The following is a 20,631-nucleotide window of genomic DNA, read 5'->3' as shown; positions in this document are numbered from 1 at the left end:
ACCCAGAGCCGCACGGTCGCTGCCAGGAAGCTTTATGACCACATATATGTTTTTCCCCATATGTATTTCCCGAGCACCCTGCGGACTGCGGGCACGGCCATGGCAAACGAAACGCAGCATCCCCTGGGCTAAATTTCTTGGGTAAAAAGGGAAATGCTGTGGTTTCTGCAGATCCAGAAGAGAGCGTCTCTCCACCCATAGGTGAGGATTTTTGACTCACCGGTCTCTGAATATTTATGGCTGCGAAGCGCAGCTGGGCTGGAGCCGGCTTGTCTGCGCTGTCTCACCCTGAAACATCCCTCAAGACCTGGCGTCGTCTTTTTTATTCCTCCTTCAAAGAGGACACGCTACTCAAAATGCGAGTCGGTTGATATTAGAACACTTGCACAGCCTCTCTGTTATTACAGTGGGAAACAGATGTAGCTTAGCACCACGGACCCTATGTCGAACCTCAGGACCTGACGCAGATGATAATTCAATAAACTACAAAAAGGCATTCCGGAGAGCTGTGAACGTGGGTTTCCCATGTCGCGAGTGGCTGTGAGTTATTGTAATAGTGTAGAAAGGGATGGAGATCCACGGACAGCAGCGTGCAGATGGCTTCATCGCAACACTGCATGGGCATAAAGCACGTTTTTCACCAGCATGGATTACGGCTCCAAAACCCGCTTCATTTCCAGGCAGCTTGTTCTCACAGCATCGCTGCAAAAGCAAGAGCGTAAATTTCTCTAAGGAGGAAAGAGCCGCCCCTTCCAGAGCTCTGATTTTACATATCATTCAACAAATTCCCTGGCACCCCACGGTTCGTGTTCCCATAACAACAGAGGAGATGGCTCCACCGGCACTCGCTGCTCATTTACAACCCAAGCAGCAAAGGGGGACCAGATCCGCTAAAATACTTGCGGGATCTTCAAGGATCAGACCCTTACCCAGTAACTCGGTCTCACAGAGAGCAAAATACATCTGCAATAGCTCATATTCATCCATTATCCATTTAAGGGTGGGGTTTTTTTTTATATGAATTAAAACATAAGCTTATGAAAGCCAAATAAAAAATGTAGGTGCAAAGCTGGAGAGAAAGAAAATTCAGGCTGAAAAAAAACCCAAACCCTCAAGTCTTGTAGCCTTAGTTTCACCTGAATCACAGTTAGCTTTACATAATTTAATTCCAATCGAGTCATTTTACAACTCTCCGCATCAGTTTCTATGTGGAATAGTACAACTTCCATGTGGAATAAACAACCTAGTGAAATGAAAAACAAACAACGCCATACATGCTGAGCCGTAGGGGTGAAACGTAAGTGGTAAAACAATAAGGGACATTTGTAAAATAAATACAAACAAAAGAAAACCTAGTAAAGTTAACTGGAAATTCAGCAAGGAAAGCAGCTAATACTTGCTCAAAGAGTCTTGCCCTTCCATAAAGATTTGAGATTTCTTTCAAGGGTTAATACATACACCGTGACAGAAGTCTGTCCACTTTGGTCATATGCCCACAGACCATAGACTTAATTATGTGTAAGTTTACTTAGTTATTCATCCATTTATTAATCACACCAGCCCTAGACAATACGGCAAGTACTCTTCTTCAAACACGTTACCCTCTACTATAACGCAGCAACCCTAGCGACGCCTTTCTCATCGTATGCTTATTTCTGTTTATTAATTGAAACAATGGCACCACAGCAGATAGTTGAAAAATATTTCAAAACTATACCCTGAAGGGAAGCATCTTACAGTGGACACCCTCCTTTCCAGGCAGTAAATCAAGCAAAAGGAGCCATTCACCAGCCTAACAACCCCCTCCAGCACCTGGGGAAGTCCAGGAGATTACGGGTTTGAGGTTGTAACAAGAGCGACTTCCAATAAATGCCTATCGTTCCTCATTTTTGCTGTAGTCTGTCACCAGGTTGTGTTCCTACTGTGCCGCGTTCCCTCCCCCCAGCAGGCTTTGATGGGGGAAGGTGGGTACCCAGGGGGAACGCGGGCTGCTCGCTGCTCCTTATCACACCGACCTTTCAATTGCTCGGCACTCTGATTAGCTGTTCTTAGCAAGAGAGCCATAAAAACGCTGTCACGTCTCGGTGACAAGACTAGAGAGGGCTGAGTAGACCATCAAGCCACGAAAAATCACCGTCTAGATGATGCATTAGAGTGCTAATGGTTTAGGCTTGTAAAGGGGGAGGAAAAACTTGGTAACGGAGGCAGAAAATGGCAGATGGAGTTTATTTCCTAACAAGGAATGTCCTAACTAATTCTCAGGCTGCTTATGGAGAAAGGTTAGCCCAGCCTCAGGTGCATTTGCTGACTAAAGAGATTGGGAGGTCAAAAGAAGCTCCACCCAGGATGTCCCACAGCCCCGGTACACGTCACCCGAGCACCCGCAGCCCAGCCTGCCCACGGGAGCCCCCCTCGCCCAGGGCTGCAGTCAGGCTGCTGTGATTTCAAGGAATACACCAGCTCTAAGGAAGAGTCCTGTCTTCAGAGGCGTTCAATACCACCCCTCGCTGGTCCAGACCCAGAAGACACCAAGAACTCCTCACACACACGATTCACATTTTGCCTAATTCTTCCCCCCCCTGCCCCCCCCAAAAAAAAAAAAAAAATCAAGATGGACAGAGTACAACGTTGGATGAGAAACTGCACGAGACGCCATGCTCTGTGCCGGCAAACGAGGGAAAGGAGGGAGGAGAGAAGCAGCTTCGCCAGAGTGATGAACCCTCCGGCTGAGAGCTGGCGGCTGCGTCTGAGTGACGGAGCACCTCTGTACCTACCAAACATGAGGAAAACGCTTCATCCCTCGGGTATGCCACGTGCAAAGTGGGAATAAACAAATAACATTTCATCAAGAGTGCTGCGGTGTTTATTAATCCCACGTGTTAGTTGAGCTAATTAATAAGAGTTACTGAGAGCAACTCCCCAACCGGATTACCACTGAGTTATGAGACTAATTGTCCACCAGAACTTTATTTAGCTAAAACCTCTTCTCTGGCAAGAAATTCTGGTGCCTCTTGCCCTGAGCTTCCATCACATCATTATTCTAGGGTGAGTTACTTCTGACCTGGGTAACTCCGTGCTTCCTTGGGGTACTGCAAGCAACACCAAGCACTAATTTCATTTTCTTTGCCCTTACCCACGCCGCAAAGACTTTTGTCATTTCCTTGGTCACGCTGTCCTAGCATCGATCCTCAATACGCCCCAGGCAAAACCCTGTAATAAGCACAGAGCGTGCGCTCCCGGACAGCGTGAGATCATCTGCTCTAACATGAAGCTGAGCTTAATCGAATTGAGGCATTCCAGAAGAATTTCCAAGGTTGCCTGGGACCTCAAATAAAGCTTTTACACAGAGCATGATTACGTAAAAACTTGTTGATGAATTTGGACTGATCCCCAGAAGTATGAGAGAGGCCCTTGATGTGACTCTTGTAAGAGTTACAGTCAGTTTCTCCAAATATTTTTCATTTCCTTGAAACACGGTTTTGGTTGGGGTTTGTTTTTTTTTTTCTTCTTCCAGCAAAGTGGCAGACAGCATATCTATTGCCAAGAGAAGACTAATTTTTCTCTTTGTATTTTTCTATTCAGTTTGGGAGACTTTGACAAATGAAACTAAGTAAATTCTCACCATAGAAAATGCCATAGACACAAAAGCTCCTATTTTCAAATTTTTATTTCCCCCCCCTTTTTTTTTTTTTTAATTTTTTTTACTGCAGGTGAGATCACCGCCACATGTTCCGTACAGCTGAACATTTCTTAGGCTTAAATTCTCAGGGCACATTTGATTTATACCAAAGGTGACCTGTTTGATAAACCAAATGCTGCTGCTTGTCATCATGAAATTACAGTAAATTAGCCTAATTGTCCTGAAATGAACCTCAATCTGTACAGATTAGCTCACCTGAAACAGCTATCATCTCATGGAATGAGATTTCAGTCTAGGATCTTCCAGTCCCACCTAGGATATCACCATGAGCCCCCACCCGACTTTGGGATAAGCCCGGATCACCAGCCAAGGAGACCTGGAGTAGACCCCAGTGCAGGGGGTATCATCGCAGGCTGAACGGGTGGATCATAGCATTGCTGAGGTTGGAAGGGACCTTCAAGATCATCAAGTCCAACCATTAACCTACCCTGACAAAAACCACTTCTAAACCATGTCCCTAAGTACCATATCTACCCTTTTTTTAAACACCTCCAGGGATGGTGAATCCACCACCTCCCTGGGCAGCCTATTCCAATGTTTAATAACCCTTTCAGTGAAAAAATGTTTCCTAATATCCAATCTAAACCTCCCCTGACGTAACTTGAACCGGAATAGCTTCACTCGGTGCTGTAAATTACGGAGAACCACAGAATCAGAGAACGGTGCGGGTTGGAAGGGCCCTCTGGAGATGACCCCGTCCCACCCCCTGTCAGCGCAGGGTCACCCACAGCAGGTGGCACAGGAACGCCTCCAGGCAGGGTTGGGATGTCTCCAGAGACGGAGACTCCCCCACCTCTCTGGGCAGCCTGTGCCAGGGCTCTGCCACCCTCACAGCAAAGAAGTTCCTCCTCGTGTTGAGATGGAACTTCCCATCGTCAAGTTTGTGCCCGTTACCCCTCGTCCTGTCGCTGGGCACCACTGAAAAGAGCCTGGCCCCAACCTCCTAGCACCCACCCTTCAAGTATCTGTAAGTGTTGATGAGGTCCCCCCTCAGTTGTCTTTTTTTCCAGACTGAAGAACCCCAAATCCCTCAGCCTTTCTTCACAAGAGAGGTGTTCCAGTCCCCTCAGCATCTTGGTAGCCCTACCAGCAAGCAGCTCCTATCACGAGTGTGTTGCCACCAGCCAGAGCCCGGCAATGGCCAGGGGGTCGCGGGGAGGCCAGGAAAGCCCCAGCGACGCTCCCTGGGGTGGGGTGGGGGGGTTTGATGCAGAACCAACATTTTCACATCCCTAAACCCAAGACAGGTTTGAATCCACTCGAAGGGAGCTCCGCTTTGCGGCGTACTCTGCCTCCCTCTCCTGGCCTCTTCCCAGGCACTGTATAAATCAAAAACTTCGGTGCAAAGTTAAACGAAAGCGGCATTAGCCAGATTAGGATATTTGTCCATTTAAGATGCCCAAAGCCTATAGATGAAAACAGCAGAGGCCTGAGGAAATCCTTTCCATCATTAACCCACCACCCCACGCTGAGACTCACAAAAAGCAGATTGCTGCCACAGACCAGCAGCTATAACAAATGCCCAACAAAAGGAGAGATAACAGACAAGCCAAAACACCAATAATCCCAGTTTAAGATCACAAGCACAGGTATCAAAGCCTCTACCATTTATACTCAGCCTTTCTTAAAAGAAACGATTAAAGTCACACTTTCTCATTAATCACTTTAACTGATTATAAAACGCACTCCCCAAAGGGGGAGAGGGAGGAGGATAAAAAGCATCATTCTTAAGCCATGATTCCCTAATTCAATCAACAAGAATGAAAGCAGCAAACGTCGACTGAAACATTATCAAGCCCAAGGAAAATTAACAAAAATCCCTCTCTCCACAGGGAAACCACCGCTCCCCTGGAGCGCAGTCGAGCAGCGCTGGGGTATTCCCAGGTAACGGGGGTCAGCTGGGTTATAAAAGCAATGGGGGGCAGGAAAATAAAAGAAAATCTAAAAAAAACCCTGTTCTACTCACAAGGCAAACCAGCAGCTCCGTCCTGCATTTGTGTTTTTATACAGATAAATGTAAATGTATATTTAATTATTGGCAGCATTTGAAATATCAGACTTCTAGCTGTACCTGGAATACAGTAAAATGCTCGAGAACAACAGGGTAATCAGCATTAGGTGCAATTAAATTAATGCAGTCGGGTTCTTGAGAATCTCGTTTGTATTTTTAAACCTTCCTGCATGTACTTTGCCATCAAAGCTAGAGATTGTGTTGTCTTGGGGTGTTGGGTTTGTTTGTTTTGTTGTTTGGTTTTTTTTTTTTCACATGGTGAATAATAAATTTTAAATGGGAGAAAGACCCTCATGAAACACTAGCACTCATTTCAGCCACCGCTGGTACTAAGGAATACCGAATTTTAAATCAAAATCCAGAACTTCATAGAAAGGTTCATTAAAAAAACCCTTTTCTGGGGTTCCTACATGTGTCTAAAACGTTACAGGAGTTAATTCAACGTAACCAAGTGTGAATGTTACATTACCCTTCTAGTTCATTTAGAGTTTTCCCTTGAAGAAAAAAGCTTTTCTGTATCCGCAAAAGCAGCATTTTGCTGTCTACAGAAACCAAACCCCAGCTTATCAACTCAGGTAGCAGACATTTATAACTCTGGATGTATTTGCTTACTTACCACACTGTTTACTAAAGCCCTGCTTCTCGGAGGAGGGAAGAAGGGGGCAAGAAAATCTCAGCTTTTGATTAAGAAATTGCATCTATTTATAGAGGACATTTAAAAACGTAAATCCAAGCCCAAAAAGTCTTTTTCCTACTTTTTTTTTTTTTTTTTAATGCAACCAACTCGGATGGGGCTGCCCAAATCCATAGGAATTTGCGATGATGGCTCATCGGTTTTCAAGCCAATACGTTATCAGCGTATGAGCAAACACACGGCGAATTGAAAGATAAACTGGTGGAAAAACAAACGGCTCGCAGTTCTGCAACAGGCCGCTGGAAAGGTATTCCCCAAGCTGAATACCGAAAAGAAAAAAAAAGAAGCAAGCTTTATGTTTCTTTGAGAACATTTGTGCTATCTCTCAGAATACGTTCCAAGAAATAGGTTGTTGGGGTTTTTTTTCCACCCCGAAATTTCTTTTGCTAAAAAGCGAGCCCTTGACGGGCAGCGGGGATCCGTCGGGCGGCTGCTCAGGGAGCCGTTTCCCCCTGCGCTGCAGAAGGAGCCACCAGCCCGGCGGCCACCGGGGGTCAGCACTACAGCAAAAAGGACATTTATTTAAAAAAACACCCGCTTTTCTAGAAAAAAAAAAAAACCACAGGATTACTCAAATTGTGGGTACCGGCCATAGCCGCATACAGATCGATGGAGAGCCATGTCTGAAACTGGGGCCGGATTATTTTTATTTAAGTCGTGGATAGAGCTATTTTTTTTTAAAAAAGGCCTTTGCCATCGTTACCTGCGTGCAGGTGAAAGAAAGAGGAAAAAGCCCAATTCCTTTGCAATCATAAAAATGACATATTGATTTAACCTGTAACTGCATTCTTCCCAGACTAAACACATCTTTAACGCAGCAGGGAAAATAAAACAACTCTCCTGGCAACCAGCTAATGCACTACCCAGTGAAGCTGAAAACCCTTTTTAGCAGTTACTGGAAGGAATATCTCCCGGAAAGGCCCAGAAGGATTCTCCTATCTCCAAATTAAGATCAGGAACGTGGTCCTAACTTAGGGAAAACTTTTGCAGACAAACTGAGGGAGAAAGGGCACTCAGGGCTCCACCGGCAGCAGCTGGGAAATGGGGATAAAAAGAGTAAATTAACTGCCCAGAGCTCTGTGCTGCCACAGCCAGGGCACCCCGAACACTTCTAATTCATTTAAGGGAACCGAAGCACCTTTGCACCACGCTGCACCCGCCCCGCAAAGCTTACCATCCGTTCAGGAAAAGCATTAAACCCTTATTTAAAGCCTACAGAAATGACGTGTACGCTCCCAGCTAAGCGCGCGAGTTCTGTTTATCGTGGAAACGCCGGGGCTTTGCGTTGGCCATTTCTCAAAGCAGCCTTGAATACCCAAGCAGAAACACAAACCAACAAAACCAAGGGATCCTCCACGCAGGTCTCAGAGCAATCCCGGCAACCGCTGCTGGGAGGTTCCCGCAGGGTCGCAGGGGTGGAGGGGGGGGTTTGTCCTGCCCTTCCTCTGCTCGGGCAAACTGCAGCTGGAGGGTACAGCTGAGACCGGCAATTCCCAGCCCCTCCAGACAGAGATGCGTTTGGATCACGTATGACAGAAAACGCCACGCAACCGGGTTCTGGCACGGCAGCACGCACAAATTAATTACGTCCACTGGAAGCGTGGAACAGATGGAGAATGGACTGAGGACAGAGGATAATTGGCAGGAATTCTGCAGGCACACACAACCCCGGCCAGGCTCCTGCTCGGAGCAAGGGCAGAGCTGCCCCTTTCCCTCTCCCGTCCCTGGAACGGAGCATCCCACGGCTCCGGGAAGTGCCGGGCTGATGCTTCGCCAGCTCCTGCATTGCCCACGCTCACTGCTTCTCCTCTCCCGCAGGCATCACGGCCACCGCGCCATCAGCCTGCAATCCTCAGGGCTATTTTGGGCAAACCCGGGGCTGAGCTGTTTCATTTTGCGGCCACTGAAGCACGCTGTGCTTTTGTCTCGGCATCTGCAAAAATAAGCACCTCCGTAAAACAACCGGAACAGCTCAAGTGAGAGGCAGAAACTATTTTTATCCTCGCAGAGAGATGCTGCGGGGAGAATGAAGTTTCGTTTTGCTGCAAGCTCCGTGTACGCTCACAGCATCAGATGCCTTTTGATTTGCCAAGCCTTTACAGACGCGCTCTGAATTTCCTGAAATTTAACTTATTTACTTTCTAAGCCAGTCTCAGCCTCCTCGGCAAGCGACGGTCGGTGCTGTGCACGCAGAGCACAACGCATGGTGCTGCAGCCAGCGGGAGCAAGGGCACTCGGTCCCTGTAACCCGGATCCAGCATCAAAACCCGCTGGTGAACGCTAAGCACGTGCACAGGAGGTCATTAGCGTAATTGCATCGCCCAGGTAATTGGGCGGTCAGGGAAAAAAAAAAAAAGGAATAGCAGAAATACAAATAAATTTAATTACCTGGAACTTACTCTCAACACAACAGGCAGCGAAGCCCGGTTGGCAGTGCGGCGCTAACGCAGAGCTCGTACCGAGATGACGAGTTGTGTAATTAAGCGGGCTGACGGCAATTTGCTCCAAGGTCACCAGCTCTAGCGGCTTTACTGGAAGCTGTTAAAAAGTGCTTTTTGGATGAAGTCTTACAGAATGATATTGTAAAAATGCCCAGATGTACCAGCCGATAACATCGTCCTCATCTGCAACCCTCGGCCCTTGGAACACTGCAGTATTTCCTTTCTCTTCTGCAGAAAAGCCATCGGTTTCTCTATCCTGACCTGTTTTTTTTCACACAGGGCTTTGATGACACAACACTCTCACTCCTAAAACGAATGGAATCCAAACATAGTTTCCCTATCTCGTACAACTTCATATATTTTGTTTCGTTCAAAGTCAGGATAACCTATAGCTACTACAGGAGCACCGTATTTTGGCCCTGTAGGAACGTTTTCGTTTGGAAAGGCTCAAACATTTCTAATTTCATCATCGCAGCCATTGCATTAGTCAGAATGATACAGTACAGAGGCAGCAGTTCAGCCTCATTCAGCTCATCTCCCAATTAAAAGCTTGATGGCCTGGCTATGTTCTAATACAATATTTTCATTATTTCACATCAGAATTTAAGCAAAATATCCCTTTACACGATTCCCCAAAATCCCCACCTACCATAAAATAGGATAAAGACCTAGTGAAGGCAAATACCTTGCTTAATGTCTCTCATTCCGCTTTCCTTTTGACAACGCGTGGCCATTAAAAGTGCCTCAAAGACCTCCAAAGAAAGGAAGGATAACTAATTCATGTTCGTAGCTGCAAACCTAATCATACGCATGTTTTCAGTTCATTATTTTGGTGTCATAAAAATATGATGGCTGCTTTCAATTTGAAGGAATTATTATATCCTTATACTTTGCTACTCGTGAACATTGATTGACAAAACCAAATTTGTCCACCTGGAGTGCAGATGAACACTACCCGTAATTTAATCAGGAGTAAATCAGCTTGCAAGTGCTTAGGATACAGATGCTGCAATAATTGAGTCTCTCTATTGAGATGACGGGGAACAATTTATATTTAATTTATGCAAAGAAAAATATATTCAGTATTTTCTTTCTGTTTTCTGTTCTTGGGGCGTTTTTTTGTCCGCTGTTTAATGGCATACGGCACTCCTAACATTTTGGAAAAGCTTTTCCTCGCAATTTGAAAAATAAACCCCCCCTGCTGTGTATTATACACATAGATGTAGGTATATATACAGAATTTCACGCTTATTAGGACGCCCACAGGTGCTGCCCCCTCCTGCCTCCCATGGCTTCCCTGTGCTGGTCTGGTTTGAAGCAGAGGAACCTCGTCCACGTGGACTTGCCCGGCAGAAGGGACCGTCCCGCGGGGCAGAGGTAACACGGGAGGTACCTGGCCATGGCAAGGGTCGAAGCAGACCCACGGCACCGGGCATCTCGCTCAGCTGCCGGCGGCTGCCGCCCTTTAATCAGATCCCCGCAGTCCAGAGTACTACTCTGGGGCGAATAGCACCAGATCCATCATTGGAAATGTGGATTTAGCTGCAGTCTAAGTCTAGCTTTTCCCACTTCTTTAATCCCCAGACATTCTACATTCCCATTTTTGGAAAATACTGTTTCTCTCCCCTCTTCCAAGCAGGTACCACCCACCACCCTCAGGACACAACCTCCAATTTGGCCATTAGAAAGAGTTAAGCTCTGCCGTACGAGACCCCTGACCCATCATCTCAGCCACGCACCGCAATTCCCATGAGCTTTCCAAGTCTGAAAAAAAAAAAAAAACCACAAAACCGGGAAATCCACTCACAGATAATAAACCCTTCAATCTGATATACCCCATTTTGCCCGCTGAAACGCGGTCTCCATTGATTTCTCATGCGCTTCACATTAAGATTTCTAGAGCATTAGCTAGTCACGGGCTCTTGTGCCCCTGCCCTTCGGAGCCCTGGGCAGCCCCCCTGGGTCACCTGCGGCTTCCCCAGCAGAGCAGCAACAGCACAACATTTGTGATTAAAAGGAGAATATTGTAAAGCAATAAAAGGTATAAACAGCCAGTGAACTCCACCCACAAGGCACTGATGGCTGTTTTCCTCCCGGGGAGCACAGCGCTGCCTACCAAAGTGGAGAGAGAGATAAATGTCACTTTTTTTTATGCCTAGTAACAGCTCATTCCACTGGGTGGAAAAGAAAAATATTAGTGATCTTCCCATTTCATTTCTGCGGCTCCTTAATCCATTCAGCTCAGGCAGGAGCACGTCAGCTGTCAAGGAGGATTTTTACTTATTGCTTTTCTGGGGAGAGGGAAATGACTTTTCCTCCTAGTGCTGGAGCTGGCCCCAGAGACAATCAGATTAGCCTGCTCTCCCCTAAAACACAAAACTCAAAGGGCTTTTGGAGTAGTTTGTTTCTGATGTATTTCTTGTCATCTCAGAAAAAATAGGGTTTTCCTTTCAATAAAAATGATACCTCTTTCTACACCAACGCACACAACGTTATTCAGCATGACAACATCACACAAGGGAAGCTGGCAGGGATCTGGTTCTCGAGCACCCGAGCGACGAGCAGAGATTTATGCCGGTTGCTTTCAAGCTGCTGAAGCCTGCCATAATACCAGGACATGAACCCGGGTGAGAGCTCCACCCCGAGGGAGCAGAAATCTTCAGGGGCAGGCAGATTTATGGGGGAGTGGAGCCATGGGACAAGGGGGAACGGTTTTAAACCAAAAGAGGAGAGATTTAGATGAGATCCAAGAAAGAAATTCTTTGCTGTGAGGGCGGTGAGCCCCTGGCCCAGGTTGCCCAGAGCAGCTGTGGCTGCCCCATCCCTGGAGGGGTTCAAGGCCAGGTTGGACGGGGCTTGGAGCAGCCTGGGCTGGTGGGAGGTGTCCCTGCCCAGGGCAGGGGGTGGCACTGGGTGGCCTTTAAGGTCCCTTCCAACCCAAACCATTCTATGATTTAGGTAAAGGGAAAAAAGCAGCATTCCCACCCTTGCCACTAAATCTCTATGAAATAACAGTCAGACCCTAATTTTGTAACACTGCAGTCAATAATTTTCTATTTTCTATTCCAAGTTTCTACCCAGCAGCCCAACAGCACCTCGTACCAGCATTGAGCATCACAAGTCTACCGTGGCTGAGGATCAGACCCTTGGGGATCCCTGAATTCATCTCGCCTCGCTCAGATACCTGCTCCTGTTTCTTATTTCCCCAAAATGAGGAAATCCGCTCTTGCACAAGCCTAACCTGCGGAACACTAATTAACCAAGACTGTCGCAATCATCTTTGTCACCAGCCTCCTTGCTATACACACACAGGGTCTTCTCTTGGGAGAGCAAATGAAACAACTTGTTACCACGAAAACTTTATTACCGACTAATACACGTAGGAAACCTAATGCACTAAGTACCGAGGAACACGTTTCCAGCCCTGATCCAGTGTAGTCTCAAACCAACCGATCCCAGCAAATTTTCTGCTGACTGTTTTCTCTTGTTGTCCGCGGGAGGAGAGAAGCGCTGTCACAAAAGGTTTGCTCAAATGCTCTCGTAGCTGGAGCCTGAGCTCGCTCAAGTGTTGCGCTTAAGGAAACCCAGGACCATAAAGGATCACGGCTTTGATGGGAACCCATTAAATCATCTTTTACCATATATATGTGGCAGAAAATGAGAGAGGGGCACAGCTCCCTGGGTGCCTGATGGGCACCTCAGCTTTTGGGAAGAAGGTGAAAACACCTCATTTGTGTTCCCTTTCATCTCCAGGTAAAAGGCTCAAAACCAGATCCTGTTTGGTTGACTTTCAATTAAATCATGGGAAAACGCATAAGGGAGTAAAGGATAAAAAAACACGGGAACACAGATGGGAAACAGTCATCTCCTCACCCTCACTTTGAAAGGTCAGAGATTTCCTTTGCCACCTGATGAGGGGCTGAGGTTTTCCCATAAATTCTTCCCCAATGGCCTGATGCATTCTTTAGATCAGCAATGGTATTAGGAAAGTTTTCTTCATTAAAGGCTTGGCTATAAAGCTGTTACTCGGCAGAAAAGCATCCCACATTGAAACGCAGTAAGGTATAGATAAGCATTGATCCGTGGTTTTATTTAAATTAAAAAAAAAAAAAAACCACACACAAAACAGCCTGTTCTGCTGTGACTCTGCTGCTTTAACCTGTCGGTGCTGGGTTTCCCCCAGACCTGACTTGCGCGCTGGAAGGTGTGTCTACTTTGTGACTGTTGTCTTCCTTTCTCATCAGACAGTCCACTGCTCTCGACCCAATGCCTTAAAGTCACTTAAAAGCAAGTCAGTGCCCCTATAGCGTCCAATGAACAGAGGCATTCCCTTGACCATCGGTGCTCAAGGACAATTTGCTGCCTTCTCCAGTAAAAAAATTAAGACAAACAGCATCAAGGGCCAAATTACTCCTTGTCCGGAGCGTCAATACAACAGCAGTACCTTCCCTGTCCCCTGACCCTGAACCCTGCTCGCAGTTTCCCCACTCATTGCTGACACTGAAAAATCTTTTTCCTACCGGCATTTTCCCTTTTGCAAAGCAGCAAAGGAGGGGGGCGGTGGATTTCCCCAAGGGGAGGTGGAAACGTTGCATCCACAAGGAAAGGAGAACTTCGAAGCGTCTTGGGAGAGGAGCACGGTGCGGTCCCCGAGGAGGCTGTTTGCTCCTTGTGCTCATGGCAGCTTGAGGTAGGAAATGTGTTTTGCCCAGCGAGTTCTGCCACGAGAGCGCCACCGCTCCGCATCCCGGCCGTAAGCCACGGGCTGGTTTGTCCCAGCACCGCTCAGTGCCAGGGACCCGTCCTTCCCCTCCCACCCACCCGCTCAGAGCAGGACCTCGCTGTTGCAGAGAAGGCGCTGAAGGAAACACCACCGTATTTTGAAGTCTTAAGATAAAGGTTTGCTCAAATTGTGCTTCACAGAAGAAAAAAAAAATAAAATAGAAAACCTTAGAGTGCCAGGGTATCTCCGTACAAACTGATACACAAATGCAATCTGTAGTTTGTCAGAGCTCTGGGTTTGGTTCACGGTTCTACACACATCAGATTCGCACTCTGCCTCAAGGAGCTCCCGAAGAAAACTTTGCCCAAATTAGAGGGTACAGTGCTGATTATTTTTTTTTAATGCTATGTTGTTTGTTTTAAAACTATATTCAGCCGCCTGACGAAGGAATCCTACGTTGCATATTCAATATTTTGTTTGCAATAAGGTGCTGGACCAGATGAGATTCCACGATTTCATGCTGCAGGACAAATACGTTGCACAGGTAATGCCACATCTCTCTTATCTCGCATTCCTCTTGAGAGGAACTGGATCAAACTGCACATCTAGGGGGAAACAGCAAGAGCTTTGAGCCCCAGTACGTTAATCTCCATAGAAGAGCTCCTAAGAACTTTGCATCATGTCCTTAATTTTCTACTCGGTAGCCGATGCAAACTCGCATCCATTTGTGGCGCAACCATCAGTGGGATACAAAAACACACGTACTGGATAATACACGTGTAATTGAAAGATAATATGTAAAAGTTTCAGTGCAATATTTTAAAGTCTGGGTGACTGTCAAATTACTTAAGCTTTCTTATTCATTCTGGTCACATCTCAAACTGAGTCCCTTATTTCATAATCAATGGAAAATTAACTGGCAAGATATAAAAAAAAAAAAAATTGGGAGCCTAACTATTCAGCAGCACCTGCAAGCCAAAGAATTAATGGAAAATGACAATTAACCTAATGGAGCAGCGAGTCAGAGAATAATACAGAGTGGTAAGTCCAGAAAACTGCATTATGCTGAACAAGTTGCTTGGGTTTTGCCTGCATATAAAGTAAGAGGTTCCTCTGCTAAGCCCAATTCTTCAATAGAGCCCTCAGCTCTCGCTCCATACAGTCAACACTTCACATGGGAAGACAGAATGGAAATACCCTTCAAATTCTCAGTCTCGCTCATTTTTAAGTTTTGTAGTGCCAAACATAAGTCTTTCAAACTATTTTTTTTTTTTTAATTCAGAAACTGTCAAACAGAAGAAACCTACAGCCTTTCATTTTGGTTTTAGCAAAATTTATAGCAAGAATCTGTGCCAGGTTCAAATCCATGCTCCAAACAAGAAGAATCCTCCAGCATTGCCTGGCGGACGGGAATTTCAGCTGAGACGGGGAAGATTTCGGCCTGGCTTATGAAGCCAGCCTCCTCCTCCTCAATTACATGAATCTCCATAGAAGAATTCCTAAGAACTTTGCATCATGTCCTTAATTTTCTACTCGATAGCTTTGGGAACTTTTGGAAATCTCCAGCCTTGTAGTTAGGTTGGACTGGATAAAAACCCAGCCAACCTGCACGGCTCGTCTGTGAAATGAAAACCGTGTTCTCTGAGCAATCCTAGATAGGAATTACAGTCCCTCCTTTGAAATTCCACGCTCTCGAAAGGTGACCGTGCCCCCAGTCAACACCGACGGATCTTTCACGCATCAGGCAAAATTAATGCCTGCAACAGCAAGAATTTACTGCCTTGGGAAACCGGAGCTTTGTCAGTGACCTCCCAAACCCGGCAGTTGTCAGCTGCGGTCTTCCCATCCGCACGATTCCCTGGGCTCGGTGCAAATAAAAAAGCACGGGTAACGGCAAGGAATGCATCCCAGCAAACAAATTCACTGAGGCGTAGGAAACTTGGTAAGGTAAGCGGCAGCGGTACAGTGGGGTAGGACAGGAAGACAGAAGACTCATTTTCAAAAGAGCATCCTATATAATGTGCAAGTAAACAGTGCTTCGGAGGTTAAATAAAGATCAAGCGCTCGTGCAAAGGGCAAAACAGCTTCTGAGCAGGGCTCCCAAATGACAGCAGACTCTTTAGACTAATATTGTGATTACCAGAGTACAACCTAGGGTATTATGCAAATCTACAAAAACTACGCATGAATAATCAGCCACTTAAGCAGAATCAGCTGCACAAAAAACTTTCCAAGCCCTCCACCAATGGGGCAGACGAGCAGCTGGCAGGGGAAAAGTTAACTTTCCAGACATTCAATCTCTGTTTTTCAGGGCAAGTTACTGAAGAGCGGCATTAAGGGAGAGGGGACACACATTCGCACCTTCCGCTCTGTCCCCCGAGGACAGAACCTGCGACACAAAACCGGAGGCATATTCTGCAAACAGAGCCCAGAAGGAACACCCTTCTTTCAGGTGCTTTGGAGGAAAATACTCCTTATAACAAAGGCAGAAGCTACAGAAAACATGAGATCTTTCCAGGTGGTACATGAAAGTTGTGCTGTCAAGTCTGTGATTTATCTGGAGTTCAGCATCTCTCCAGGCACATAATCTGACATTTAATTAAGGCCAGGACCTTTATCATCCAAGCACATCGCAGTGTTATTAAAAAAGCCCAAATGCCACCCCTGACAGCAATGTGGTACCGGGTGTCTACAAGTCTTGCTCATGAAATTTGGTCTACGCAGGTTGGAACTTGACTCCACATGGCCCCTCAGAAATTCAGAAGTTATTGTTGCAAAGAATCACGGTGGAGGGGCAAGGTCTGGTTTTATGGTTTGTAGAGGCACTTTCACAGCCCGACACGACGTAGGGCCCTCTTACGGCTCTGTCACAAGCGTCATTTGCTCAGTGGCATACAACACAACCAAGTTTTGGTGTCCCAAACCTGTATCCCCTCCTGTTTCCTTAGGGCATCCTTCCTGCCCACACTAAAGCCCCGCAGCATGGTGACAGCTCGGGCAGCCAAGTTTTCCAGGGCCCTGCGAACACAAGCGTATCCACAAACACATCGACTGAAGTTCTGCTCCCAGGCGTGCTGAGTATATATTGGTACTGCCGTAGGAATACAAAGCTCACATAGATGTGAGTCACACACACAATGTACTCATTTGCTTTGAACGTGAGCGACATTCCCAGCAGCCATCCTTACATCGCCCTGCGCCTCGTACCTGACCGCACGTGCCTGAGAAGACACCTAAAAAATCCTACCAAAACGATCCACCAGAAGGAAGGAAATCTTACAGTTGAGTTGCTGAGATGGGATTCAAAAGCCCTAGATTCACGGGTTTCCTCCCTGGCATTTCCCTGTAAGAAAGGGAAAGGAAAAGCAAACAAAACTAAAGTCACCACCTGTGTTTTCCCACCTGGTTGGTCTTAATCGTTTGGAAAACAAAACCCTCACCCAGGAACCAGGGCTTTCTCACACCTCTCTTCTTTGGGTAGCATCTGACATAGTGGATCCACAGCCTTTGGACTGATCCCAGGCCATATAACGTGAAAGATTAATACCAAACCCTCTCGAAAAACTGCCAGACATTTCCTTGGGGGCAGCAGCATGATTTCAGGCTTGATTAATTGAGCAGTTGTCAGCTAACGAGTCATTCTCCTGTGAAAGTACTATGAGAGGCACAACAGAAGTCATACAGAAATCTGCAGCAAACCTAATAAATAATATTTTGGATCTCACCACTTAAATAGAAACACTAAAATCCAAACACCATTAGTTACAGAATTGGCTGGGGAGAAGAGGAAGAGGGGATGGGACACTTTGGAGAACATATTTGCTGATACACGCGCTATCACAAACAGCAATAAGGAATTACCAGTAGATCTGAGTAAAACAAGCCCCAGAAATTCAAAGCAAGCATTGTTACGGTACCATTGCAAAAACCCAGGCTTTCCCCACAGCCATAAGTAAATAAATGCATCCATTCTTAGAGGTACCTGTAAGCAGGGATTGGAAAAAAAAGAGCAAGTCTTGTAAAATTCGTTATGCCAATCTCTTAGTCTTGGGAACTCAGGTCTGAAGGAGGATGCTAGTGCAGAGCCCTGGGGCACTTCACGGAGCTTCAGAGCAGCTGTGTGGAGCCAGCAGGGAAAGCAAGAGGCAAACCCAGAAAATTCGGGGGTAGTTGTATTACACATACCTTCCTCAACATTCAAAAGGTGCAGACAAGAGGTAATCAGGCCCATCTGTAGAGATGTTACAAACGTATGAAACAACTGGGAAAAGGAACAGAGCCTCTGGGTGCTACGGTAACACAAACAGACAGAAAAAAGCAAAGGAAAAAAACCAAACACTTTGTCCTTTGTAGAACCAAATACCAAAGCAGAAATCTGCGCACCTGGAGACGCTCCGTACTGCAACAGTCACCCTCCAATACAGCAAATCAACTTTCAGTTTGAATGTCATTATTTCAAGTTGGAATAATTGCTATAAATATTTTGTACGCATCTAAACATAACGGAAACTTCCACTGTCAGACAAAGAGCAGCTTGTTCCAGTCCACGTTAACCCAAAACACGCAATCATCCCGACCTTTGCCTCAAATTTGCAACTGTTTAGACACAAAGCTTTTAAGTCATTTTGGGAGAAGTTGAGGCAGGTGCAAATGAAACAGGGGTTACTCCAACTTTCCCTTTGGAAAATGCCATGTTTGGGGAAGAACTTGGGAAATGGGACAGAGGAGGGAAGAGATTAAGGATGTTGCAGACCAGGAGGTGAGATGGAGGGTGTCGAGGTCGTACACGCACGCGTTCCCCTCTTACCTGCTTCCATCAGCTGGCACTGCTGCCCAAAAACTTGCGAGAAGGTAACAGGGCCTGACGCGGAGCTGGAGGTCACCGGAGAGGAGTCCATCGCTCTCTTCGGGTCCTTTGTGTTAGTCATGGGGCAGGGCCCAGCAGCTGAGAAGCCTCCTGTCCCCCACAGGGCCTCAGTGGCAGGAGAAGACCCTCACTGAGCAACAGCACCTCTTCCCAGCCCGGGGGGTGCTCCTTTCTTTTCAAGGGAGAGTAGCAGCACAGATGTTTTCAGTTGAGTGTCATCAGCACATTCATTAAGGCCTGTCTCTGCCTCTTCCAGGAGTTTTGCGGTGTGTCCTAGGCAGGTCTGGCAGCCTCAGGCACAAATTATTAGCCTTAGGCAACGAGGATTGACCCCTCCCGGGGTACCTGCCATAGATACAGCAGAGAAACGAGTCTCTTCTCCTTGTGGAGCTGGGATGTCTAAACCCAGCAGCTACCGTGTCCCCCAGCTCGGGCGCATCTCCTCTTGGGGGACGCAGGGAGTTCTTCCCCGGTGCGAGGTGCCGGGATGCTGACCCTCCGTCCTTCCCTCTGCCGAGGACACCGGGAGATGCTGAAGCACCAGAAAGATCTCCGCCTCTCCCCGGGGTTCCGAGCCCAAGCTTGACGTCGGGAGCTCAGCGGAGGCTTCCAGAAGCCGATGGCAGCCGAGCCCCGGGCTCCCGCTGCCCAAGATGGTCCCCGCGGCCGCGGGGGGTGCGCGGCTCCCGCTTCCCCCGCCGCTCGCCGGCGGCCTCAGCTGCTGGGGGCCCTGCCCGCTCCCGGCATGAGCCCCCCCCTCCCCGCGGTTTAGTCCTTCCTTACAGCCCTCTCTCCCCTTCCCCCAGCAAAACAGGCGAGGGGGAGGAGACTGGAGCCGCCGTTAAATAACATCCCCCTGCCCTGCTGCAGTGTCCCTCCCCCCGCCCCGGCCCTCATGCGGCGCCGGTGCCCGGGAGCTCTTCTGGGGGCACGGGGAAGCGCTCGCCCCGCCGGGCAGCCAAGAGCCGCCGCCTTAACCCCCTCACGGCCGCTGCCGAGATGCTCCCGGGGGCGGGGGGACGAGGGCTGGTCCCCAAAACCCGCCCCGGGGCTGCCCATCGCTTTGTCGTCCCCGTCCCCCCCCGCCCCGGGGCTGCGGGCACTGCGTCGCTCTCCCTCTTTCCCCGTAAATAACCAGCCAGGGCCGTTCGCGGGGAAGAGGGGCCAGGAGTTAACTCCCAGGAAAGCCTGACACAGCTGATTCATCTTCATTTTAAAAACTCCCTCTGCCAATGCAAGGGATGCTGACTCCAGGAGCTCTGCATAATTTTATCCTCCGTGAGTCATCAGTGCTTCCTTTGGGAAGCTTGCTGGGAAGCAAGGTAACCGCACAGCTAGAAAAACACACGCCGTGACCTACGTGGAAACACAAAACCGTCAGATTTTAGCAGCAGAAAGTCCAGGCTCGAGCATGCCAGTCACCTGCGGGTAGCTCACCCCCCGGGGGAGGCAGGGTGGTGATTTTAGCCCCAGAGGCAAAGTGACGTGCCCAGGGACACCTGGAGAATGGAATGGCAGCAGGGAATGGAAGTCACGTCTCCTGGTCTGTGCCGCAGGCCGTGCGGCTCCTCCGGCAATATCGCTGTGCAGGACGGACCCTCAGCCGGGAAACAGCGTTGCCTAAGACATCCCAGCTTTCTCATTTGATTGTGTCTGCGCCCTCTCCCTCTCGTCCAAAGAAACTGGTAGATTTAGTATTTTAACAGCTGGTAAACTGGTTCTGTACTGAGAAAGCTATTGCCTCCCATGAGATCACTCCTTCCTGTGATGATGTAAATGCTCAGATCAGCTATGGCAGAGAACGATACAAACAAAATAAATAAAAACCAAAACAGAGACATCTTTGAATGTTTATTTTGCTAAAAGCACAGGAAAAAATTCTCTCCTCACAAGATGACAGAGATTTAACTTGACCTTCTTGTCTATTACTTGGAGGAAAGCAAAAATTGTCCCGTTTGGTCCAGATGCCTCCAACACTCAGGTGTTTATTCCTGTGGCTGTTTTCTCCCTTCCTGACTCCGGTCCCTCTCTGGTTCGCTCCCTCTGACCATGCCCAGAGCAAACTCTCATTTGGGCAAAGCCCACTGATGTCTGAAGCCTACAAGAGCATGTTCTAAAACTATGCCAAATGTCAGAAAAAGCTGATATGAAGAGTGGTGTTCAGTTGGGTGGGAAGGGGTACATGAAGAGCAAAG

The 20,631-nt window shown here is 47.6% G+C and overlaps 1 protein-coding gene across 2 annotated transcripts in view; it reads right to left on the bottom strand.

The window, feature by feature from the left end:
- Positions 1-19,240, bottom strand: part of KAZN (kazrin, periplakin interacting protein) — a 239,544-nt gene extending 220,304 nt beyond the window's left edge. Inside the window, exon 1 of one of the 2 annotated variants that reach the window (XM_074609463.1) lies at positions 18,377-19,240. In XM_074609463.1, the coding sequence (XP_074465564.1) occupies positions 18,377-18,497 (121 nt within the window). In that variant the 5' untranslated portion in view covers positions 18,498-19,240. The remainder of the gene's footprint in view (positions 1-18,376) is intronic. The other variant, XM_074609467.1, reaches the window with a different exon arrangement.
- Between the last annotated feature and the right edge of the window lie 1,391 nt (positions 19,241-20,631).

Source organism: Larus michahellis, chromosome 16 (genome assembly GCF_964199755.1).
Source record: "Larus michahellis chromosome 16, bLarMic1.1, whole genome shotgun sequence".
Lineage (NCBI taxonomy): Eukaryota > Metazoa > Chordata > Aves > Charadriiformes > Laridae > Larus > Larus michahellis.
The sequence above is the reverse complement of the archived record's forward strand: the minus strand, read 5'-3'. Positions and strand labels throughout refer to the sequence as shown.